The sequence below is a fragment of the Oncorhynchus keta genome, chromosome 21, assembly GCF_023373465.1.
Source record: "Oncorhynchus keta strain PuntledgeMale-10-30-2019 chromosome 21, Oket_V2, whole genome shotgun sequence".
In the NCBI taxonomy this organism is placed as follows: domain Eukaryota; kingdom Metazoa; phylum Chordata; class Actinopteri; order Salmoniformes; family Salmonidae; genus Oncorhynchus; species Oncorhynchus keta.
The window spans coordinates 31,775,109-31,801,152 of NC_068441.1; the positions used below are offsets into that span (position 1 = coordinate 31,775,109).

The following is a 26,044-nucleotide window of genomic DNA, read 5'->3' on the forward strand; positions in this document are numbered from 1 at the left end:
GTGCAAGAAATAAGAGCTCATCAGGTAGAACTATTTTATAACGTTTCAACTGGATCAGAGCATGACATTTTTCCCTTTCACATTGAGTGGTTATCGAAAGGAAGAGAGAGCTGGGGGAAAAATTCTAATACATTGAGGAAAAATTGTCATTCTCAATGGATGTAAAAACAGACTTTGTTTGCTTGCTGTTTGAGGTGAAGAAAACATTACTTTGAGAAGCTGCACAGCTCATTAGTGGTGGTGTGTTAAGCCAAACAGAAATACTATCCGATCCCCAAATGGGAACATTTATATACATACATTTGCGTGCAGGCCAGGTAGCCTATAGGCAAACTTCTGTGTAAGCAGGTGCGTGTCCTTACTCAACATTGACAGAAGTGCTCCAAACAAAAGACAATGATTAAATTGATAGAACTTGTAAATGGAATGAAATAAACCAAAACTTGTTCCTCACAAGTGCATCATAGATTGTGCGCTCTGCAAACAGTTTCCACTCTGACAATGAGAACTGTAAAAGACTGGAATAATAGTATATTGAATGCATTAACAGAAATGACCATAACCAAACAAACATTGTAGATTAGGAATTAACGGTAAATGTAGGCTACTACTGGTGATATATGTCATTGGGAATTGATAGACACTATCAAGGCAAACAATTCACACAATGAAGTTATGAAAGAATGAATGTGCACAAATTGGTTGGAGACCGCATTGGAAAGAGACTGTGCATTTTATCCACACCCCTTCTTCTTGGCCTGTTCCATCCCCACGGCTTCCCGCAATGGATTAGTTCACTGAGAAGGGTGCGAATCAGACAGGTGTCAGACATATTTGCAAAAAAAAAACAGAAGCTTGGTTGACCAACAGCCTTTCGACTAATTGGGTTCAGCCCTAATCTATACCAGGGCATCTGTTCTGGTGGCTCATAGTGGCCATTATTCCCTTATTTAGGCAGTTACCTGTAGGAGCACGCTACATGGCGAATGGAACAGCTGGATAGAGAAAACGGCTTGAGTTGCGCAAAAGAGAATATAACATTGCGGATAAAGTTTGTAATGACACAATTTCATGTGTACAACATCTTAAAGACCTACATCACTATACTGAGAGCTCTGCCGTTTCTAAAAGGAAGTATTTAGGTGCTTTTGTAGCCTTTGTTTGCCCCCATACCACACAACAAGGATAAGGAAGCGTTTTGCTGTTTGGGTTAAGTTTCTCAAAAACATGTGAAATCACAAAAAAGGTGTCTGGACCCTTCTATAATATACCATTTACATCAAAAATAGAGTTTTGGTTGAAAAAAGAGAACTTATCCTTTAATGATTAATCTGCTGGAAATGAAATGACGTCTGTTAACTTTCATCTGGGCTGTTAAAGAAATCACTCACCTGTTAGCTACACTTAAGGACCTAGATCAATAAGGAAATGGGGATTTCTTTAACACTTTCCTTTATCACAGTTGACAATGTAAACGAAACAATGACAAGAACAGACAGAATATGCAAGACAATTTAAATGTCTAATGTACAATAACGGAAATGTTAACACAACCAAACATTCAAAAACCAAGATGGTAATGTTTAAGGGTTGGTTGGCAAAGTTGAATCAATGAAATTGAACACATGTTCAGTACAAGATAAGAGAAGCAAGTCATGAAGAAAGTGAACAAATAGTCTTATCGGTAATGTGTATCTCTATGTAATATTTGAAGAGCGATGTTTGCCTTGGTATTGTACTGACCTCAAGGAATCAATGTGCCAAAACCTTTTGTAAAATTGATACAGGCTAATCAGACACGTAAGCCTATCCTTTCTTTATCTTCAGGGTGTGCAAGCAAAACAGAATACCAACCCAAACATTTTCCAACGGTCACCCTATGTTTGAAACCGAAACATTTATCGTTGGCATCTTTTCCTGTAGGTGCATAACAGAACCAGAGAGAGGTATGGCACACACAGGCCCCGGACCCAGTGCTTGAGAAGGAGATGGACACTTCCTCTGGCGAGGACAAGCCAGAGTGCTTCATCTGTTTCAACACCTACGACAATGTCTTCAAGACGCCCAAGCTGCTGGACTGCACCCACACCTTCTGCCTGGAGTGTGTCACCCGGGTCATGGCCGTGTCTGTGGAACAGGAAAGAGGCCAGATCCCTTGCCCCCTCTGCAGGCATCCCACCTATCCGCGCCAGTGCCCCCCCAGCCCTCCTCAAAGGTCTGGAGGTGCTGGGCCGGCTGCCCACCCACCTGCAGCAGGAGGAGAGGGTGTGGCTGGATGGGAAGAAGCTGTGTTACTCCAACCCCGGCAGCCCTGACCTTCTCCATCCGGACGGCTCCTCCACCTGTATTTGTATCAACATCGGGATAATCCAGGAGGAGGCTGCGTCCAGACAGACTGAGGCTGGCAGAAGGAGACTCGTCTGGGCCAGACGATGCCTCTGCAGCCTCTTCTCAGACTGGAAGCGGCTGGTGCTGATCGCAGTGCTTCTGATCATGCTGGTGTGTGTCATCATGTGGCTGCTGCATTGTCTTCCGCACGGGATCGGTTCGCTGTTTCAAAAGCATGGCTCCCGCTGTCGTGGGGCAGGCCTCCACACCCTTCACAGTCACATAGCTGCCAGTGACAGGGACACTCCCTATGTATAGCACAGGGTGGACACATTTATTGCAGGTCATATTGGGACTGACACACCAGAAAACTGTCAGAATGTTCTCTCAGGATTGCCAAAGGATGAGACTAATAGACAAGCTGGCTTTGTTTGCTACCAAGGACTTTTATTTTTTGCTATTAAAATAATTCCTTCAGTGTCACATTTTTTTTATGAGGATACACATGGTATACACCGTCAAATGAAAGGCTTACTTGCAGGTTCCTTTTTGACAAGTCAACAAGAAATATCAAAAGATAAGAATACGAACATAAAGGGCTCAGTAGGGCAGAATAAACATTTTAGGGCATTGTCCCACTTGCAACACTTCAAAAAAGCAACCACCTCCATATACTAATTTGGTCTCTCCCTACAAGATTGGACTGTTGTAGGCTAGCGTCATATACCCTTTTTTGGTTTTCTGGAGGGTTCTTCAGACAACTACCTCAAGACACGCTACTGTAGTCTGCATCGAACAGAAAAGTGGAAGGATCTTGAACGTGTTGTTGATTATTACCTGATCATCGCCTTATGTATTGTTTTAAATTAGGCTAATGGTCAATTATTTACTAAAGCATGTGATTTTTCCCTCACATATGTTCTTGTTTTATATGATATTGTTTTATATGATGTAAAATGTTTTTTGCTTAATTAAAACATGTACCAAATTTAAACATTTTCTTTAGGGTAGGCAAACTAGAATTTGGGTTGTAGGTTCTTTGGATAAGACAATGACATCATGGTATTTGCATGTCCTTGAAGGATAACCATCACATAAGAATGCCTACAGTAATCAGCACACGTGTTGCTCTTGTGTCGTTTTGTCATTATGGGGTATTGTGTGTCGATTGATGTGGGGAAACATTTAATTTGATCCATTTTAGAATAAGGCTGTAACGTAACAAAATGTGGAAAAAGTGAAGGGGTCTGAATACTGTATTGTACAGTCCAGGTGTGTAAAGCTCTTAGAGACTTACCCAGAAAGATTCACAGCTCTAATCACTACCAAGGGTGATTCTAACATGTGTTGACCAAGGGTTCACCAAGGACGATTCTAACATGGGTTGAATACTTATGTAATCAAGATATTTTAGTGTTTCATTTTTCATGTATTGTTTTTTACAAATGTTAGAATTTTTCTTCCAATTTGTGTAGATCGTAGACAAAAAAATTAAGAATCAATTTTAATCCCACCTTGTAACAACAACATGTGGAAAAAGTCAAGGTGTTGTAAATACTTTCTGAAGGCACTGTATTTAGGGAATGGTTCAGAATATTAGTGATCAATGAAAGAAAGCCATATAAATACACGCATATCCATCTCCTTTTCAGCACCAATTGGTGGTTAAAAAAAATACTCTGATCTTGTATATTTATTTAGGGCTAGGAAAGTATTTATGAATAATAATAAAAACAGGCTTTCTCACTAAATGTATTGGTGAATCAAAAATACAGTGGTTTGATTCATCCTGAAAGTTGCCATATTCAATTGTTCAACTCATTAAATATTGGAAGGTGAGAAAAGTGAACAATAGTCCTACAAAACAGTAGTCCTATAAATCTTCCCGAATAATCCCGATTCCTCACTAATCATGGAACTGTGATGACAACGGTCCAGGCATGGTGAACCGTGCTCCAGGTTTAAACTGCTAGTATGGTCTGAATTCCATTATGATTCAAATCGGCTACACGTCCCAAATGATTGCACAACTTGTAATACGTTAGCCTAATAAGCCCAAATTATAAGGCCAGTATTACATAAACTTCACTGCGGAAAAAGGTGATATGGTTGATATGCTTCAATTTGCTGCCAAATGACTGGTTTCACATTTGTCTACAGCGATCATATGGTAAAATAGATTTAAAGCAATTGTCATCTATAATTACAATCCCCTTATCCAAATGGTTTACTCATTTACCTAGGCTCTTATCAATAGCTCTTATCCAGTTGTAAATTACAGTGCATGGAGAATGGTGTTATTTATATCAGAAAAAAAATTAAGTAGATGTTCCACTTGGAACCGACAGGTTGCTCGACCTTATTCATCGTGCGCTAAAGTGGTGGAATTATGAGGGAACTAAATCCAAGTCGGAATATGGCGTATCTGTAGACACACCTCTGCCACATCTTCATTTCTTTGATCTCCATCCCCAACAAGTAGAGGGTGAATAGCATGCTATTCTCATGGTTAAATTCAAGGTCAGAATATGCATAGAGAGAAACGTGCATAAATAGCATATTACGTTCCATTTACGCACACTTAACTTGGGTTGGAATCCCCATTAGTGTTTATAGTAAGCAGAGCATGTTTTGATATTGTAGATAGGTGGAAGGTTACAGTAGTGTGGCTGCCCAACTATGATCACATGACCAGTTTTCCAGGAGAGACTGCTGAGCAGATCACAGAGGAGATCTCAAGGAACCAGGATGTAAGAAATGATCCGGGTTCAGTTCCAGAATCTTCTAGCAACAGGTGCATAGCTAACAGGGACCCCTCTGGAGCCTGTGATGTCTCATATATCAAAGGATTCGATGGAGAGCAGTCAAGAGAAGGTGGCACTGGTATATTAAATGCCATTTCAACACCCCTCACCCTACAGTCTGTGCCACTGCCACCCCAGGACCTGTACCCAGGACAGAATGTCACCCAGGAGCAGCTGGTCTGCCACACCGAAACAGCTATATTATGCAAGAGGGACGCCATAAAAGTGCCAAGGGGAGAGAAAGAGCGCTGGTTTGTGACCGTGAACGACTCATTGGTTTCTTTATTATTTTCTTATGTATAAAAATTGCATATAGATAAGTTGACGCTGTATATCTTCAACAACACATGTATAATTGTAGCCAGGGTGCCAGTATGTTTCTGCTCTTGCCAACTCCTGCCATGCAAGGACAAACGGAACTGGGACCAGGCTAGTATAATTGTGGGACAGATTCAAAATACTGTAAATAACTCTCTCTGAACTATTGTTCAGCTCTGCTGGCAAATGTGAGTACCATATCTGTCATCCATTACCTTTGATGCTATGTGGTGAAGAGTAGGGAAGCTAAAGACCTGAATGATTCAACTGAGGACGAGGCCTGATATGTAGCTATTGCTTCTAGGGGAACGTTTCCAGACATTTTCACTTGGGACCATAGCAGTGTCATCAACAGTTTCATACAACAAAGTAACACTAACAAACATGTATATCTCAATCACAGTAGTAATTTCCATATCATAACATAGTGTTTACTGGCAGTACAGTAGTAGTAACATTCATAAGTATTCAAATCCGCATGGGGTGGTTTTCCGGATACAGATTAAGCCTAGTCCTGGACTAAAAAGCAAGTTTAATGGAGAATCTCCACTGAAAGTGCTTTTTAGTCCAGGACTAGGCTTAATCTGTATCTGGGACACCGGCCCCTAATGTTTTACTCGACGGGAAGCTTGACGGGAAGCTGGTCAACGGGAAGCTGGTCAATTATATACGTTTTGACAGTGAGATATGTTCTAATTAAGTGATCACATGTTCAGTGTGCAAACATTTCTCAGACTGCATTAAACACACCTACATAGCAGGGCTAACATTTTTCTGCGAGGACCATAGAGACTATTAGACTGTACAGTATGTCGATGTCACTTTACAGCAACATGGTAAGCATGACTATGTGGTGCCTTCATGTGTGTAAAACAGAGTATTTGGATCATGTAAAATGCATTTGTTGTGATTTAATTCAGTCAGCATTTCAGTTATATAGTTTTATCAAGAACATTTGGAAGGCAACCAGACAGCCTATTTTTGATAAATGTGCAAAGTAAAATCAATGCCATTTGTATGTAGAAAGTCTATGTGGAGAAAATGTATTTGTCAGGGTTTAAGTGTAAGTCAAAGATGTCAGTCAAGCAGGTAGGTTTATGTTAATGCTTGGAGAGAAGCCAAGCCATGTCTTTGCTTTGTCATGCATGCAAATGGCAGAACTTTGCAAAACATTCTGTGCTTGTAAAATGGATTTTATCATGTACATGGTCAACAAACATAGTGTAGGCCACTTCTATGCAAAGATCATATCAAATACACTATATATACAAAAGTATGTGGACACCCCTTCAAATTTGTGGATTCGGCTATTTCAGCCACACCCGTTGCTGACAGATGTATAAAATCGAGCACAGTCATGCAATCTCCATAGACAAACATTGGCAGTAGAATAGCCTTACTGAAGTGTTCAGTGACTTTCAACGTGGCACCATCATAGGATGCCATCTTACCGACATCTTACCGACAGTACCAGTGAAGGAAAATCTTAACGCTATAGCATATAATGGCATTCTAGACGAATCTGTGCTTCCAACCTTGTTGCAAAAGTTTGGGGAAGGCCCTTTCCTGTTTCAGCATGACAATGGCCCCGTGCACAAAGAGAGATCCATACAGAAATGGTTTGTCGAGATCGATGTAAAATAATTTCACTGGCCTGCACAGAGCCCTGACCTCAACCCCGTCGAACACATTTGGGATGAATTGGAACGCAGACTGTGAGCCAGGTCTGATCGCCCAACATCAGTGCCCGACCTCACTACTGCTGTTGGCTAAATGGAAGCAAGGCTCCACAGTAATGTTCCAACATCTTGTGGAAAGCCTTCCCAGAAGAGTGGAGCCTGTTATAGCAGCAAAGGGGAGACCAAGTCATTAATGGTCATAAGTTTGTTATGAGATGTTTAACGAGCAGTTGTCCACATATTTCTGGTCATGTTGCATGACAGACTGTATTTCCAAAGCGTTACTTTGAGTGAAGAGAAAAACATTGGAGGAAGAGTCCAATTGAAAGAATTGATACAATTTGATATATGCATGTTGTTGTGTAATTAATTAATTATCTAAATTATGGTCAGCCCAAACAAATCATTCAGCTGTAGTAAATTACCATAAGATCTCAATGACATTTCCACCAAGGGCTGTCATTTACAAAACATAATATAATATTGTGCACTCATTAAAGTAACAATGTATTTCACCATTATTCTGCATGATTATTAAAGGCTAATGTTAACATGGTCTATGCAAGGCTCTGAATGGTTTTATCAGCAGTGGAAAGAAAGGCCAAATAATATCTGCCATATTTGACAAATGTGAAATCAATATCAAGAGCAACACTAACAATTTTCACCTTAGACAAGTTTAATGAACCTCTATAATATACAGTATGGTGTTGTGTGTAAATTGATTGAATAACTTCAAGAAGCTATTTGTCATTGTTAAGCAATTCAACTTACCATACATCTCTTTGACTCCATTTATTATTGCACAGGTCTGAATGTGGGGTCTACAGTCCCATATGCTCGGGACTAGGGACTCTATTCAATCAGATCCACTTTAGCTGACACCCGCAGAGCGATTGTTTTGGCGGTGTCAGAGATTGAACTGTGTTAGAGCTGTCAAATCCACAAGTGGCTCCTGGAATTATACCTTTGCCATTGGAAAATGCACAGTCGCATTAAGAGAAATCCCATGCAGCCTTGTTTACAAGTTCGAACACTGGAATGTGAGAACACTGGAATGTAATCTACACCTCGATTAGGCTGATAGAATCCCTCATTATTTCTTTATAGCCTTCACTTTCTCGTTCGAAAGTGATCCTACTGAAACAACCATTTCACTAAGGAAGGGTGAGGATTGCCCCCTATTGGCCTATTACTGTTACCACGTAAAACATTCTCCAAAAGTTCCATCCATCCATACATCCATACAAAGAGGGTATAGTTTGAACAATGCATTCTATCATGTTATTGCAGAGTTATTTATTCAAATAAATATGCAATGCATACACTTTGTTTTCCATATTATTTCACATAAATATTCAAACAGGGTTTGTCCATGGTAGAGATGCCAAGGTTGAAATGCTTTTTCTGTTTTGTCTAACCAAAACAATATTACTATCTGGATCCACTGTTCTAAACACCGTTTTATGTCAGGGGTGACAATAGTGATACTCCAATTTATAATTGTCTGTGTTAACTCACTTTGCTTTATAACGCTATATATTCTGTGTGTGTATAGCTAAATAATTTAACTTTATTGTGCCAGCTTGCAAGTCAAGAACTCACTAATATTCATAATAATCATAGTTAATAATATAGAATATTGAACATGTATTATTTACAATCTAAAAAATGTTACTGTATGTGTCAGGTTAAATTGTGAAAACATCTTGAAATATATAAAACTTTAGGATTTAGACAAATATTTTGCAGATATAGAATAAAATGTATCTACTATGCTTTTTTTGATGTCTAATCACACATTAGCAACGATACTCTAAGTTCTGATGAAAATCGAAGGGAAACAGTCATGCAAGGTTATTACAGTCAATCATCCAAACATATAATATTAAATGTCATTCTGTACAAGGAGATCAGTCAGACTGTTTAGAAAGTAAAAGGATAGTCACCCCCTAATCAAAGTTTGTCAGATGTTTTCATAACTTCAAAGGTGAGCTATATTCCACACCATCTATTGTGTAGATCCTGCCCGCTATATTGCATTAGGAGAAATCTAAAAGCTATGAAATCCATATTAAGTGGAAAAATGTGTAACGTCTATAGACAAAAAATGGCATGGAACAGAAACTATGCTAATCTTTATAACAGACCATTATTGAGATATGAAATACTCTCAAACTTTCGATGATTTGGGAGTAAACTATCCCTTTAAGTGCTGAGCAAGAAACAAGTATTATGAGCCACAAAGATTCTTAACTCTCGATTACATTTAAACTAATAAAAAAAGATCAGTTGTCACATAATGTATTTCAAAAGTACACAGCATTACACAGCATTATCTCTTTATGCATTTCCATGGTGACTCACATCGTCAGGTGTCTCACGATGGCTTGTCACCTTCTTTCTTCAGACGGCTGTGGAGGAAAATAACATTAATAAACTAAACTCAGCAAAAAAAGAAACATCTCTTTTTCAGGACCCTGTCTTTCAAAGATAATTTGTAAAAGTCCAAATAACTACATAGATCTTCATTGTAAAGGGTTTAAACACCGTTTCCCATGCTTGTTCAATGAACCATAAACAATTAATGAACATGCACCTGTGGAACAGTCGTTAAGACACTAACAGCTTACAGATGGTAGACAATTAAGGTCACAGTTATGAAAACTTAGGACACTAAAGAGGCCTCTCTACTGACTCTGAAAAACACAGGCATGCTGAAAGGAGGCATGAGGACTGCAGATGTGGCCAGGGCAATAAATTGCAATGTCCATACTGTCAGACGCCTAAGACAGCGCTACAGGGAGACATGGCTGACAGCTGATCGTCCTCGCAGTGGCAAACCACATGTAACAACACCTGCACAGGATCGGTACAGGATCGGTACATCAGAACATCACACTAGCGGGACAGGTACAGGATGGCAACAACAACTGCCCGAGTTACACCAGGAACGCACAATCACTCGTTATTGTTCGGAGTTGGTAATCACCTCACCTGTAGTAATCCTCCTGTCCGGGCAGAGGCCCCCCGTGTTGTAGGTGGTGGTGTCCGTGTAGCCACTGCTGCTCCATGGCCAGCCTCTGCAACTCTGCTGACTGGGCGTGCATGGCCTGGAGCTGGTGGGCTGCAGACATCTGGGGGATGGGCCCCTGGAGCTCACGGGGGTACCCTGCTCCTGCAACAGCGGCATAGGCTGTATGGATGTTGATCAAGGGGCACAAAACATCAGAGTGAGTCTTAGTCACCTCACAATCACAGAAATATAGTCTGAATACAGTGAATTGGATGTGTGTGTATTCCCATATAGATAGTCAAGGTGAATGTTATTGTTCCTCACCAAACAGTGGGTGTCGCAACATGTCATGGTCGTGGGGCAGGTCATTGAGCAGAGGGTTGGGGATGGGGCCTCCAGGGAAGGGGAAGCGGGCCAGACGGGGCCCAGGAGCCAGGGGATCCAGAGGGTGGGGCCCATTACCTGGGTGACAGTAACACACATCTAATGAGGCAGGAGAACAAACAATATATAAATTAACACATTTCATAAACATCAGTTAATATTGGGCAGGGGGACAAACTATACTGGTAGCTAGACAGAGTAATACAGTGAGGAGAGTCAGTCTCATTTAATGTTGAGAGAAGATATATATAATACAAATCAAATGTTCTTGTTTTTAAAACGATAATCAATTTGTGCGTACAGTACACACACACAGTACACACACACACACACACACACAGTACACACATACACAGTACACACATATACAGTACACACACACAGTACACACACAGTACACACACACAGTACACACATACACAGTACACACATATACAGTACACACATATCCTGAAGATGAAACAAGACAGAATATAATTGAGTAGAAATGGCCTTACCCTCACCTTGGTTGAGTGGGTCCTGCTGATGTAGGTGCAGGTGTGAGTGGATGTGGGAGTGCTGGTGGTGATGAGGTGTGACGTTGAGCATCTGCAGCCTGGCGGCCGGGTCGTTAGCCACAGATGCCATCCTCTCAGCATGGAGCCTCTCAGCAGTCAGTCGCTCAGCGTAGCTTAGCTCTGGACGCATTTGAGGCCCGGCCAGGGCCAGTGCCTGCCTCTCCCTCTCCAGGTGGTTCTGCATGACCGGGTGGAAGTGGCCAAAGGGGTGGTGGGGCGGCCCAGCGATATGCGGCAGGGCCAGGGCTCCATGTCTGGCAAAGTGCTCCATGGGGTTGGCTGATGGATGCATGGTCTCCATCTCTGGGGGCTTGACCTCGAAGCCAGGCTTCATCCTCTCGCGGAGCTCCCTCTCCCGGAGGTTACGGAGCTCCCTCTCTCTCAGGCTGGGCTCGGCGGCGTACAGGCCAGGCATGTGGTATGCCAGCAGAGGGTCCCCGGGGGACAGAGACACGAAGAAGGGGTGGTTGCGATTGTTGGGGGACATGACGTGGGGTCGGGCGTACTCACTGAGGGTGCGCAGGGCAGGGGTGTCGGGGCCAATGTAAGGGGGCACAGCGGCCACACTGGTGGGGGGCTGCTCGAAGGAGGAGCGCATGTGGACCTGGCCGGACATTTGGACATCACTCATACGGCTGTCGTGGGACGAGCTGGACGCTCTCTGGAAGAAGAAGAGGCTCATTAACGTGGTTCAAATTTGAAAGAAAACAATGTATAGAGTCCTACAGGTATCCAAAACAACATTGGTATCCAAACTGATATAATAATCAGTGGTGTAAAGTACTTAAGTAAAAATACTTTAAAGTACTACTTTAGTCATTTTTTGGGGTATCTGTACTTTACTATTTATATTTATGACTACTTTCCTTCACACAGTCAAAATAATGTACTTTTTACTCCATACATTTTCTTTGACACCCAAAAGTACTCATTACATTTTGAATGCTTAGCAGGACAGGAAAATAGTCAAATTCACACACTTATCAACCGAACATCCCTGATCAGCCCTACTGCCTCTGATCTGGCAGTCTCACTAAACACACAGATTATGTCTGAGTGTTGGATTATGTCTGAGTGTTGGAGTGTGCCCCTGGCTTTCCGTAAATTTCAAAAACAAGAAAATGGTGCCATTTGTTTTGCTTAAAATAAGGAATTTGAAATTATTTATACTTTTAATTTTACTTTTGATACTTAAGTATATTTTTGCAATTACATTTATTTTTGATACTTAAGTATATTTTAAACCAAATACTTTTAGACTTTTACTCAAGTAGAATTTTACTTGAGTAATTTTCTATTAAGGTATCTTTACGTTTCCTGAAGTATGACAGTTTGGTACTTTTTCCACCACTGGTAATAATATAATTGATAACATTGTTGTACTAGTATGTAATAATATCACTGATAACATTGCTGAGATACATAGACATCACGTCAGTTATGTCAAAGAAAAAAAGGAACAGAGGGAATATTACTCACAGCATTTTTGTCTTCCTGCCTCTCTCGTTCCCTCTCCCTCTCTCTGTCCTTTTCCCTTTCTCGGGCATTGTGCTCAACCTCTCTCTTGGATCTCTCCACAGCCTCCTCTCTCTTCTTGGCCAGCTTGGATGAGGCCAGGGGAGTGAAGAACAGGTCTGTTCTGGAGCACGAGTTGTAGCCACGGTCCAGGTGTTTGAAAAATCTGAAATGAATCAAACAGCATATATAGCAATCACACAACAATATTGTTTGAGAACATATGTAATTCAGATGAACAACATCTGTTAACATTTGAGAAACACAATGGCCACAATTAACTCTGTAAAGGAGGCCCATCTTACAGGACTGCCTGGAGTGATGTCATGCAGTAAGTACCGTGCTGATTGGCTGGCATGACTGGCGACGTTGACAACCAAAGGTTCCGGTGAGGGACTTCTGGGTGGAGGGGGCGGACTCTCAAGCTCCTCACATTCATCCAATGGCTCCTCTTTAATCTGGACATGTGACCCTCCAATGCCAATGGGGTTTTCGGGCGAGGGGCGTAGAGAGGGGAAGGAGGGCTGGAGACTAGGGACTGGACCCATGGTAGAGGGAGAAGAGGCAGAGAGGACAGGGTGCAAGGCTGAGGGGGCAGAGCAGGAGGGCAGGGAGGAGTGGGGGTGGGAGTGGCTGCCTCTGCCAGGGAGGTTCTGCAGCTGCGTGAGCACGGGAGGCTGGGGTGGGACTCCCTGCTGCATGGGCAGGGATTGGGGCATGAGCTGGAGGGGGGGTGGAGGGGCACCGGGAGGGTGCTGGTTGGGCAGGGAGTTGAGGGGCTTCAGTGCCGGAGGAGGGGGCAGGTTGGACGGCATCTGCGGGAAAGGGGGAGCAAGGGAAGAAGAGAGGTGTGGTGGCTGCTTGTGAGATGGAGGGATGGGTGTGGTTGGGGGTGGTTTGATTTGGGGCCCGGAGGTGAGGGGGAGGGCCTGGGGGAAGGAGGGTTCCCTGGGAAAGTGAGGAGGGGGTCGCTGGGGGTGGGGGCACTGGGTCGGAGCACCATGGAGGGACAAGGGCTGGGTGGGAGGCAGAGAGCCAGGAGAAGGAAGAGGACCCTGGAATACAGGAGTTGGAGGATAGAAGGCCTGTCCCAGCGGAGGAGGGACAGGTGAGGGGCCAGCGAGAGGGTGAGAGGGGGGTAGGGGTCGGTTGTGTGGGGGACTTGTCTGGTAGCTAACTGACTGACCAGCCTGAGCAGAGGTGGCTGAAGGCTGGGGAGGCTCTGGGGAGGGGGTTGCCTGTGCCTGTACCTGGCCAGGCTCTGCAGAGGGAGAAGTACCCTGGGGAGGCAGGGATGCAACCCGTGGTGGAGGAACAATCTGTGGGGTCTGTGTTTCAGCAAGGGCAGCAGCAGGGGCACTGACGGTCTCTGCTGCTGCCTGGTGGGCACCCTGGAGCTGCTGTGCAGAGGAGTCGGAGTCACTCTCGTTGCCCTGGCGAGGGCTGGGGATGCTGGGGGAGGAGGAGCGGTTGTCCTGGTCGATGTCTTTGGTGTCGCTGCTGCCGTCGTCCTGGGCACTGCGGCTGTCTGAGCAGCTCTCCTCCTCCACCTCACCCCTCTCTGCCTCAGCCTCTCCATCGCCCTCCGACCGGCACTCTGCCTGCTCACTCTGAGAGGAGGATGGAGACACAAGGTTAGAATTGTTGGTGAGGAGAGGTTCTCATCATGCTAATGTTACCCAAAAAGAGCCACTAGATAGATCTAGTTACACCCAACAATGTAGCTCAGAGCAGGAAGATAAAACATTAACTAAAGAATAACGAGTCAACAAAAGTGATAAGTTTCTGAGAGCTGGTTTAGCTTATTTTGCTTCTCTCTGATCTTGCACTTTGTAGCTGTCATTGCTTTCCTATTGTCTTACACTCTGTCTGACCTGCAGTGTCTTCGTCCTTTTAGTTGGTGTTCTCTCAGGCTCCTCTGGGTCCTGGGCTGCACTCTCCCTGGAACGTTTAGTACTCTTTGGTAGGGGCGCCTCTTCCTTTATCTTCTGTTAGATGGAAGGAATATAATTCACTTATTCAATTCAGTTCTACATGAATATACAACACAGTAAAAAGTATTTGGACAAAGGGGAAGCCTTGGTCTGAACGGCAGAAATACAACTAGATGTTATGATTGTATATGATATTTGGTGTACTTCAATTCACAAATGCGCCATTACTGTGCATTCAAATCTATTTCCCGAACTTCAAAAATAATATATGTGTGTGACTGTACCTTGCCAGGCTTCTTTGTGTTATCAGTCTTCTCTAAACAGGAGGTTCTGGATGCGTTGGAGGTGGAGCTAGCTCCACTGGGGGAGGGAGAGGGATGGCTACTGGACTGCTGGTCTTCACTGGTAGGAGAGCCGGTCAGCCTCTTGTGGCCACTTCTTAATGAAGACAACTGGAGAGAGATACAACTTAGAGTAAGTATTGAAAGATATTATAACAACAATTGAGAGCGAAAGATAATTATGATGGTGGTAGGGAAAGAGAGAGAGGGTGGTAGGGAAAGAGAGGGAGGGTGGTAGGGAAAGAGAGAGCGCAGTGGGGGTGACAGGGAGGAAGGGAGGTATACACAAGATGGGGCTAAGATGGGCGGTTCCCAGGCTTACCGGTGTTCTGCTGCGTCGCGTCCTCATGCCGTGCTTCCCGTTGCCCTCCTCTTCCTCTTTGACAGGTTTGAACATGAAGGGAGGGTCAGCAGGCTTAGGGCCAGGCGGCAGGCGGCCATGTTTGTTGTAGTAGGTACGACAGGTGGTACACAGGAGGATGTTATCCCGGCCTCCGTGCTGCCAGTCCTTAGAGGCTGAAATTAAAGCATTGAATGGGATAAACTTTATTGATCACAAGAGGAGAAATTTGATTTGTCATCAACATAGGACAGAAACATACAGTACATCAGAATCCATTGAACTGAGCACCGATGGCTGGTGGAGCAAGTATGATACATGACATCAATGCAAACCAATAGGATCAATGGGGGAAACGGACAGAGTTAAGCGATACTCACTGGTTGTGGCACAGTGTCCACAGGTGCCTTGCTCGCTGTCTTCACTGTCCAGGTCATCCTCACTGGCTGAACTTATGTCCACTGCAGGAGAGAGAAGAGATCAGATTAAAGACTATACCCACTGCTATTCATTCAGACAAAGACTATACCCACTCCTATTGTGTTATCTACAGTTACTGGACTAGATGATAGAAAAATACCCTTAGTTTCAGAATGGGTGGCAAGGAATAAGTTAGTCCTAAATATTAAAAGCATTGAATTTGGGACAAATCATTCACTAAACCCTAAACTTCAACTAAATCTTGTAATAAATGTGGAAATTGGGCAAGTTGAGGTGACTAAACTGCTTGGAGTTTTGTCATGGTCAAAACATACTGATACAACATTAGCTAAGATGGGGAGAAGTATGTCCATGATAAGGCGCTGCTCTACCTTCTTAAAAGCACTGTCAACAAGGCAGGTCCTACAGGCCCTAGAATTGTCACACCTGGACAACTTAAGTCGTGGTGTCCGGTGCCACAAAAAAGGACTTAGGAAAGTTGCAATTGGCTCAGAACAGGGCAGCATGGCTGGCCCTTGGATGTATACAGAGAGCTAATAATAATAATATGCATGTCAATCCTGGCTCCTGGCTCCTGGCTCAAAGTAGAGGAAAGATTGACTTCATCACTACTTGTATTTATGAGAGGTATTGACATGTGCAAAGCACCGAGCTGTCTGTTTAAACTACTAACACACAGCTCAGACACCCATGCATACCCCACAAGACATGCCACCAGATGTCTCTTCACAGTCCCCAAGTCCAGAACAGACTATGGGAGGCGCATGGTACTACATAGAGCCATGACTACATGGAACTCTATTCCACATCAGGTAACTGATGCAAGCAGTAGAATCAGATTTTAAAAAATGGATAGAAAATACACCTTATGGAACAGTGGGACTGTGAAGCAACACAAACAAAGGCACAGACACATGCAAACATGCATCATATGACAACATATGCACTATACACACACGTATACATTGATTTTGTGTTGTAGATACAGTGGGGAGAACAAGTATTTGATACACTGCCGATTTTGCAGGTTTTCCTACTTACAAAGCATGTAGAGGTCTGTAATTTTTATCATAGGTACACTTCAACTGTGAGAGACGGAATCTAAAACAAAAATCCAGATAATCAAGTAATTAATTTTAAGTAATTAATTTGCATTTTATTGCATGACATAACATGCTTTGTAAGTAGGAAAACCTGCCAAATCAGCAGTGTTTAAGATACTTGTTCTCCCTACAGTATATTTTATTTTGATTTGATTTATTTTACCTTTATTTAACTAGGCAAGTCAGTTAAGAACAAATTCTTATTTTCAATGACGGCCTAGGAAAGGTGGGTTAACTGCCTGTTCAGGGGCAGAACGACAGATGTGTACCTTGTCAGCTCGGGGATATGAACTTGCAACCTTTCGGTTACTAGTCCAACGCTCTAACACTACATGACCAAATGTATGTGGACACCTGCTCGTCAAACATCTCATTCCAAAATCATCGGCAATAATATGGAGTTGGTCCCCCCTTTGCTGCTATAACAGCTTCCACACTTCTGGAAAGGCTTTCCACTAGATGTTTGAACATTGCTTCAAGGACTTGCTTCCATTCAGCCACAAGATCATTGGTGAGGTCAGGCACTGATGTTGGGCGATTAGGCCTGGCTCGCAGATGGCGCTCCAATTCATCCCAAAGGTGTTCGATGGGGTTGAGGTCAGGGCTCTGTGCAGGCCAGTCAAGTTCTTCCACACTGATCTCGACAAACCATTTCTGTATGGACCTCGCTTTGTGCACGGGGGAATTGTCAAGTTGAAACAGGAAAGGGCCTTCCCAAAACTGTTGCCACAAAGTTGGAAGCACAGAATCGACAAGAATGTCATTGTATGCTGTAGCGTTAAAGGGCCTAGACCGAAACATGAAAAACAGTCCCAGACCATTATTATTCCTCCTCCAAACTTTACAGTTGGCACTATGCATTGGGGTATGTAGCGTTCTCCTGGCATCCGCCAAACTCAGATTTGTTCGTCGGACTGCCAGATGGTAAAGCGTGATTCATCACTCCAGAGAACACATTTCCACTGCTCCAGAGTCCAATGGCGGCGAGCTTTACACCATTCCAGCCGATGCTTGGCATTGCGCATGGTGATCATGGGCGTGTGTGTGGCTGCTCGGCCAATGGAAACCCATTTCATGAAGCTCCCAACGATCAGTTCTTGTGCTAACATTGCTTCCAGAGGCAGTTTGGGACTCGGTAGTGAGTGTTGCAACCAAGGACAGAAAATCTTTTCACGCGCTTCAGCACTCAGCGGTCCCATTCTGTGAGCTTGCGTGGCCTACCACTTCCCTGCTAACCCGTTGTTACTCCTAGATGTTTCCACTTCATAATAACAGCACTTACAGTTGACCAGGGTAGCTCTAGGAGGGCAGAATTTGACCAACTGACTTGTTCAAAAGGTGGCATCCTATGACGGTGCCACGTTGAAAGTCACTGAGCTCTTCACTAAGGCCATTCTACTGCCAATGTTTGTCTATGGCGATTGCATGGTTGTGTGCTCGATTTTATACACCTGTCAGCAACGGGTGTGGCTGAAATAACCAAATCGACTCATTTGAAGGAGTGTCCACACACTTTTGTATACATAGTCTATATCTTTGTTAGAAATAATACAATATTTTCCTTGACTGGGTGATGCTGAATGTAAAAACGGCTCCACTTACCCCACTATCCCCTACCAGTCCTAATCTGTGTCCAGGAACCCGGCCATAAAATAAGCTAAATCTTAGAGGAATTGAAAACCCCCGGCACTCACTGGATTGGGACTGAGAAGGGGTGTTCACAGTGGCAGCGGTGGCGCGAGTCTTGGCCTTGCGTGAGGACGGCTGTCTACGGTGCTGACGGTACGGCCGCGTGCCTGTAGCCTCAGGCGTCTTCTTCCAGTGATAGTAGAATGTGATCAACTCCCCCTGCCAACAACACAACACGTGATTTAAGAAGAGGGCACAGTGTGCAGATTCCAATGAAGATACAGATAAAGATATTGAATGTGTTGCTGGAGTGTGTTACAGGTTTTGGTTTTTCCAATTATGTTTTGAGGATGGACTTTAGCACGTATAGCACGTTAGCACGTAGGGCGCGCCAAATGATGTCACATCGTTAGTGTCGTGTCTCTGACTTGTCATTAAATGTGATGACTGTTTTTTTGTCAAATCAATTCTCTGTAATTATTATTACGTGATTAAACTAATCATGGAAATTTAATTAACTAGGAAGTCAGGGCACCACGGAAAATTTTCAGATTACTACATTTGAATTTTCCAAATATAACTCTTCAAATTTTAATATCTGATCAATTATTCTTCTATTAATTAATTATTATTATTACCTTCCGTCAGTCTCATCTGAACGTCGTAAAATTTGCACAAACCCAGACTCTACTATGAATCATCCATCCACAAATTGTCTCAATTATTTATTTACTAACTAATTAAACAATATACATATTAAAGAATATACAATACATAATAACATTATACAGTAAATACCATCCCTAGTGGACTAAACACAAACAGTTTGGTTATAACACGATAGATTCAGAGAGCAGAGAAGGGGGTTTTGGAAGGAAGACTAAGGAACATTGGTCTCTATCAGACCTGGAAAGCTATTCTCACATAAATACATACAGTGCCTTGCGAAAGTATTCGGCCCCCTTGAACTTTGCGACCTTTTGCCACATTTCAGGCTTCAAACATAAAGATATAAAACTGTATTTTTTTGTGAAGAATCAACAACAAGTGGGACACAATCATGAAGTGGAACGACATTTATTGGATATTTCAAACTTTTTTAACAAATCAAAAACTGAAAAATTGGGCGTGCAAAATTATTCAGCCCCTTTACTTTCAGTGCAGCAAACTCTCTCCAGAAGTTCAGTGAGGATCTCTGAATGATCCAATGTTGACCTAAATGACTAATGATAAATACAATCCACCTGTGTGTAATCAAGTCTCCGTATAAATGCACCTGCACTGTAATAGTCTCAGAGGTCCGTTAAAAGCGCAGAGAGCATCATGAAGAACAAGGAACACACCAGGCAGGGCCGAGATACTGTTGTGAAGAAGTTTAAAGCCGGATTTGGATACAAAAAGATTTCCCAAGCTTTAAACATCCCAAGGAGCACTGTGCAAGCGATAATTTTGAAATGGAAGGAGTATCAGACCACTGCAAATCTACCAAGACCTGGCCGTCCCTCTAAACTTTCAGCTCATACAAGGAGAAGACTGATCAGAGATGCAGCCAAGAGGCCCATGATCACTCTGGATGAACTGCAGAGATCTACAGCTGAGGTGGGAGACACTGTCCATAGGACAACAATCAGTTGTATATTGCACAAATCTGGCCTTTATGGAAGAGTGGCAAGAAGAAAGCCATTTCTTAAAGATATCCATAAAAAGTGTTGTTTAAAGTTTGCCACAAGCCACCTGGGAGACACACCAAACATGTGGAAGAAGGTGCTCTGGTCAGATGAAACCAAAATTGAACTTTTTGGCAACAATGCAAAACGTTATGTTTGGCGTAAAAGCGACACAAGCTCATCACCCTGAACACACCATCCCCACTGTCAAACATGGTGGTGGCAGCATCATGGTTTGGGCCTGCTTTTCTTCAGCAGGGACAGGGAAGATGGTTTAAATTGATGGGAAGATGGATGGAGCCAAATACAGGACCATTCTGGAAGAAAACCTGATGGAGTCTGCAAAAGACCTGAGACTGGGACGGAGATTTGTCTTCCAACAAGACAATGATCCAAAACATAAAGCAAAATCTACAATGGAATGGTTCAAAAATAAACATATCCAGGTGTTAGAATGGCCAAGTCAAAGTCCAGACCTGAATCCAATCGAGAATCTGTGGAAAGAACTGAAAACTTCTGTTCACAAATGCTCTCCATCCAACCTCACTGAGCTCGAGATGTTTTGCAAGGAGGAATGGGAAAAAAATTCAGTCTCTCGATGTGCAAAACTGATAGAGACATACCCCAAGCGACTTACAGCTGTAATCGCAGCAACAGGTGGCGCTACAAAGTATTAACTTAAGGGGGCTGAATAATTTTGCACGCCCAATTTTTCAGTTTTTGATTTGTTAAAAAAGTTTGAAATATCCAATAAATGTTGTTCCACTTCATGATTGTGTCCCACTTGTTGTTGATTCTTCACAAAAAAATACAGTTTTATATCTTTATGTTTGAAGCCTGAAATGTGGCAAAAGGTTGCAAAGTTCAAGGGGGCCAAATACTTTCGCAAGGCACTGTATGCCGCTAACGATAGCCCGTTCGGAAAAGCAATGAACTGTATTTAACGTGAAGCTGGCTTCGATAGTTGAGCTGGTGATGTGAGGCTCTGGTTTGCCCAGTCGATGTCGCCCTCGTCCTTTGTGGAATCTTCCGGATCATCGTGTGACAGGTTCACGTGGTCTGAGAGGTTCATCTCACTCTGGAGATGCTTCCTCGTCGGTCAGTGTTCTCGTACTAGATTTGCGCACATATTCAGCTGCAGTCTGATATATGCTAGTTTAGTATGCACTTCTTCTTTAGGTGATCAATAGTTCAGAGTTCATATCATTTCACGTGTGGAGCAAGCTCTCACGTTTCCTGGCCTGTAGAGTTGAAATTAGCCCTTTACAATGTGAAGTCCTCCCGTTATTTGGAACTGAGTTGGCTTTTCGTCACAGAGGCTTTTATTCAAGAGTTGAAAAGGGGTTGGTTCATCATTTCCAACCAATGTCTATTCACTTCGGCGTGGCTACTGACTTACTTCAACTGTACATGGGAGGCCAATTCTCTCATTTTAAAGGTTAACATCACATCCATTCGCAAATAGTTTCATCTTACTCATTCATTTTATACAAGAATTAGATGCAAGCCTCATAACTGAGGAACCTGTATAAACAGAGTTAGGGTAATGTTGCTGTATTGTCTTTCATGAGGTCATAAACATGAAATAAAACGGACCAGGTCATAGCTGGCTTCTCCACCGACCGTTTACACATTCTCCAATATAGGAATATTGTTAAATTTTCAAATTCTGGGATGAGATAGAATTTGGCGGGAGAGTTCCTTTGTTCTACTGTGACCCTCTCTCCCATACGGCATGGTCAGGGAGACACGACGTGGTTGTAAAGTCATAAAAACTGCTGTTAACATCTCTGCTAGCCAATTCACTGAAAGGGCTAGCGTCATGACATTATGTATGTGTTACACCTGTGCTGATTGCCGTCTCGTTAGTCGGAAGGTATTTGACCTATGCTGGCCCAGGTGACATTTAAGAGTGGCTGGCCCAGTGGTCTTGAGAGATGTGGAGGGTTAGTTGGCTCTCCCTATTTGATTTCTGGAAAAACATTCCTTTTTCTGATCTTCCATGTTTTCGTCTTGCTCCACAGTTTCGGTTTGCTTCCTGTCTTTAAATTTGGTATGGATTTTTCTTTTCTTTGTCTCTTCTTGGGCAAAATTTTGTGGACACTCGTGGTGGGTGGCTTTTAGGTTCCAGTTGTTGTTGCTTGTCAACTTTTAGTGGACACCCCCATGAGTGTCTTTCAGAACCCCTCCTGGTTGTTGTCAGTGACTCTTTGTTAGTTCCCCATTCTGTTTGAGTGAAATTATTTGGTTCTTGCTGGGGAACGTAACAAGTATATCAGCAAGTACATCAAATAAGAAGGAACCACTGACTGCATTGCAAACAGTTAGGTCTGGTGATTGTGTGTATATTTATGTCCAGTTATATGTCTGTTATGTATAGACAGACATAAGACACAGTATGAGAGTAAAATATATTACACCAGGTGTTTTCATTTACCGTTTTCTTGTTGGGCAGCAGCTCTTTGCGAATCCTGAAGAAATTCTTGCCGTACTGTCTCAAACCTTTGATGAACCGCTTCTGTTGATTGTAAAGAGATTGTCGATGAAATAAAAACAGTCAACAATATACCATGCAGTGTAAACGTGTTTCATATTGTTTCACTATTGTCTATGTTACACAATGGCCAAAATACATATTGGAGTAACCCGATGTAACCACAGAGCAGCCCTAACAACACATGGGGCCATATTCTGTCTTGAGCGATTAACTAAAATATCTGAGCAAATCTCACGTTGAACTCAATGAATGATTTATGCAAAAGTCAGAGTTACAATGCTCATCTCAATTATAAATCGGGCCCAAGTGCCTAAAATTAAACATTGTCTTTGGACCTGAAGTAAGCATGGTGCAAGGCTGCTTTACCACATCATCCTCTGACCAACATTTCTCAATGAGTTTGGGCACAGGTTTCTTCACTAGGCGCTGGAGAGCTTTAGCTGCATCGTAACGGCTGGCGTGTAACTGTAGAGGGAGGGAGACAATCAAAGATCTACTGAGAAGGGTTCAAGATCTTATTTGTAACAATATATTGTTTTTGCAATTGTTCACTATATTTTTTTATAAAAACATTTCTCTACAATGTTTAAAAAACAAAAACTATTACATTTAAGTGGAAAAAAATAATAAATGAGAACGTGAAAATTAAATCTCATTTGTTCTATTTCACATTCCCATTTAAATGCAGAAAAGTATTCCTGCCCACCATGTTTAAAGCGTTGAGTGTGGTGTCGTCACGAGAGGCCGCCAAACACCCGTCCTCTGTGGATCCTCCGTCACACATCCCTGCAAACGCTGCCATGCTCCTTCAATCAGGAAGAGACATGGAAGATAAATAAATCCTGCTGTGCAGTCAGTCAGGATGACAAGCATGACAAACATTGTGCACTACAGTCGCCTACAGAAGTGTATTTAAATGACATTATCTTTAACAATAATGACCTGACAGGCTAGCTAGAAGAACTCTGATAGGACAAGTCTTTATACTAAATGACAACTAAAAACCAGCAGCAGTCAAACTGAAACAATTATGTTCTACACACTACTTAATGATCATAATAATGCACTTCACTCTTACTCGCAACACCAGTGTTATGCAGGGCTGACAGACATCAGGTTTGGTATGAATCCCATCCGTTTTTAAATCTGTCAGGGTTGCACCATTCATCACACAAGAGATACACTACGAGTGTAGCCTGGTCCCAGATCTGTTTGTGCTGTATACCCAACAACAACCACAGGAGTTGGCTATACAGCACAAACAGATCTGGGACCAGGCTAATATGAGTGTTGCTGAGTCGACACGAACCTGGCAGCTCTGAGGTACATGAGGAGGTCACAATCATTGACCCCTGGCATCCACACCAGCTCTTCATTCTCTGTCTGAACACCAAACACAGGGCGTGGTTGCAGCTCAGGGAGCTTAGCCTGCATACACACAAATAATACAGACAGATAAAGACCATGTTTGTCTCACTGTCACAGACAGTTGATTACAGTGATATGAGATATGCACCATGTATTTCACAAATACATACAAATATATGTCAGGTTATGATATACTGTATGTATCACGAGGCTCTCAAATTTTGCAACACTAAACCAATGGAGATTGCTATATGGTAAGTTCTCCAATGGGCAATACATTAGAGAGGGACAGCCTGCTTAAAGGGGGTTAATGAACTATTACCTGATGACTTGATCCCACTCTGATCTCCCCCTGCGTGCTGTTCAGGCTCCTGGAAATAAGGCTAATTCAGTTATAACATATAACAGTTAGATATTACATTGTTATATTGTTATTGTGCATATTATCCTCTGTTATATTTGCAACTGATTTGAACAGAAAAACTAAAATCGAGAAACATTTTATTAGAGAATCATTGAAAATGAAAAGGCTTAAAGCTCGCTCACCATTAAAAACTCATTGTTTTATTCAAGTCATGTTGACAAAATGTCACTATCAATTGTAGTATCAATCAAGTGAACAGTGTAATTGTAGGTAGGTAGCCCAGCAGCTAAGGAATTGGAGCATTAGCAGAAAGCTTGACTGTTTGAATCCCGAGCCGAGCGCTAGAAATAAAGAGGGGATTTGATCTGACAACTGAAGGGCTGCTGGGTTCACATCTTAACAATCCCCTACCGTTGGGCCTTTGAGCAGGGCCCTTAACCCCACAACATGCTCTTCATCCAGGGGCGCTGCACTGTAGCTTGACCCTGTGCTCCTCTCAAATGTGTGTGATGTGTGCTATCAAATTTCTGTTGTTTGCTGTAACATATGGACAGTTAAATTGTATTGCATTGTAATGTTTTTAACCATATAGCAATGTTAATGTTCTGTTCTAAAACAGAAAAAAAGTGCTAGATACATCCCTTTTTCTGACATACTAGTGCATGCAACATGCAAAGGAATTAAACATATTTAACACAAATCACAAGGCAAATAGGCTATGAGCCTAACAAAATCTTAATCCCTAATCCTATTCTAAATATTTCATATTACTGGGTTAATCTTGCATTTCAATTGGACAGCCGTTTCCTTTAATCCCGCCCATCCATCAGTGAAAGCCAATCTGAATGCGGCTATTACGTTCCCTCCAAACATTACATAAACGAGTGCTGTCTCCAGCCACTTGCAATGCTTATCACATTTGCCTTTTTACAAAATAAGCATAGCCTGAAGCGTGTTGCTTTGTAGTTTATAGTAACGCAAACTTTACATTTAAAATAAGCATCCTCACATCGTCATTGTCTATTTACGTGGCCCGACAGTCTCGCAAAATGGAGTATTGACAAGTATTTCCCGGGAGCCGAAGTGAAAATCGACAGAAACCACAAATCTGTGACAGCTGAATTGACACAGATGACAGTAATCCACAATGCACCACGTGATCAATTAAATATATCTAGATACTGAAATATTTTTCCGTACGATAGATTGCTAGCTTTAGCTACATGGATCGAGCTAACGCCATCGCGACCATTGCAATTCCAAGTATGTCATAAAATGGCAAGGTAAACACAGAAATGTAAAATATTCGCGTCTAAAACAATGTAAAAATGTACGAGGCAACGCCATTACCTTCTCGGACTGAACAGGTCGTCCATGTCGGAGGCTCTTAGTGTCGTTTTTAGGTTGACACTGCCAGCGTAGTGGTCGATACAAACTATGCTATTCCATACTACTCAAAATGGAGGCTAAGAGACGATTTTTTTTCTCCCTAGCACTAAACTGTGCAGTGACCTCAGCCCCACGCTCAGCATTAAAAGTTCCGCTCTCCGTAGATATAACGGAGCATGTGCCGCGGTCGCTAATAGGATAATCTACTGTAGTGTCTACAGAGCCATGCCCCAGAGAGCATCGATACCAAAATATAGAACCGCTTCGAACGCAGACATTATTCAGAGCGCCAGGAAAACTGTAGAGCGCGAGAATACTGAACAGGTTCACACCTGGATACATTATCCAGCTCAGACTAATATTCCAGGAA

General features: G+C 42.7%; 2 protein-coding genes across 11 annotated transcripts; one reads left to right on the plus strand and one right to left on the minus strand.

Annotated features, from left to right (window-relative positions):
* The first annotated feature begins 1,735 nt into the window (after positions 1 to 1,735).
* Positions 1,736 to 2,316, plus strand: LOC127910336 (RING finger protein 223-like). Its single transcript, XM_052473704.1, has one exon. The coding sequence runs from the start codon at positions 1,989 to 1,991 to the stop codon at positions 2,313 to 2,315; it is 327 nt and encodes a 108-aa protein (XP_052329664.1). The 5' UTR covers positions 1,736 to 1,988; the 3' UTR covers position 2,316.
* A 182-nt stretch (positions 2,317 to 2,498) lies between these two features.
* Positions 2,499 to 25,953, minus strand: LOC118400462 (arginine-glutamic acid dipeptide repeats protein-like). 10 transcript variants are annotated; one of them, XM_035797356.2, is made up of 18 exons: positions 25,636 to 25,953; positions 24,244 to 24,292; positions 23,863 to 23,981; positions 23,260 to 23,359; positions 22,920 to 23,018; positions 22,494 to 22,574; positions 18,455 to 18,608; positions 15,597 to 15,677; positions 15,199 to 15,392; positions 14,820 to 14,987; positions 14,464 to 14,589; positions 12,941 to 14,211; positions 12,566 to 12,767; positions 11,027 to 11,747; positions 10,470 to 10,628; positions 10,127 to 10,325; positions 9,497 to 9,543; positions 2,499 to 2,636 (listed from the first exon to the last, which is right to left on the minus strand). In XM_035797356.2, exons 1-17 carry the CDS (start codon positions 25,659 to 25,661, stop codon positions 9,510 to 9,512), a joined length of 3,783 nt encoding a protein of 1,260 aa, XP_035653249.1. In that variant the 5' UTR covers positions 25,662 to 25,953; the 3' UTR covers positions 2,499 to 2,636; positions 9,497 to 9,509. The 10 variants fall into 10 exon arrangements, with proteins under 10 accessions (XP_035653249.1, XP_052329663.1, XP_035653252.1 ...); XM_052473703.1 differs by lacking the exon at positions 2,499 to 2,636 and adding an exon at positions 24,697 to 24,822 and having other exon boundaries at positions 8,412 to 9,543; positions 25,636 to 25,952; XM_035797359.2 differs by lacking the exon at positions 2,499 to 2,636 and having other exon boundaries at positions 8,412 to 9,543; positions 10,470 to 10,607.
* Between the last annotated feature and the right edge of the window lie 91 nt (positions 25,954 to 26,044).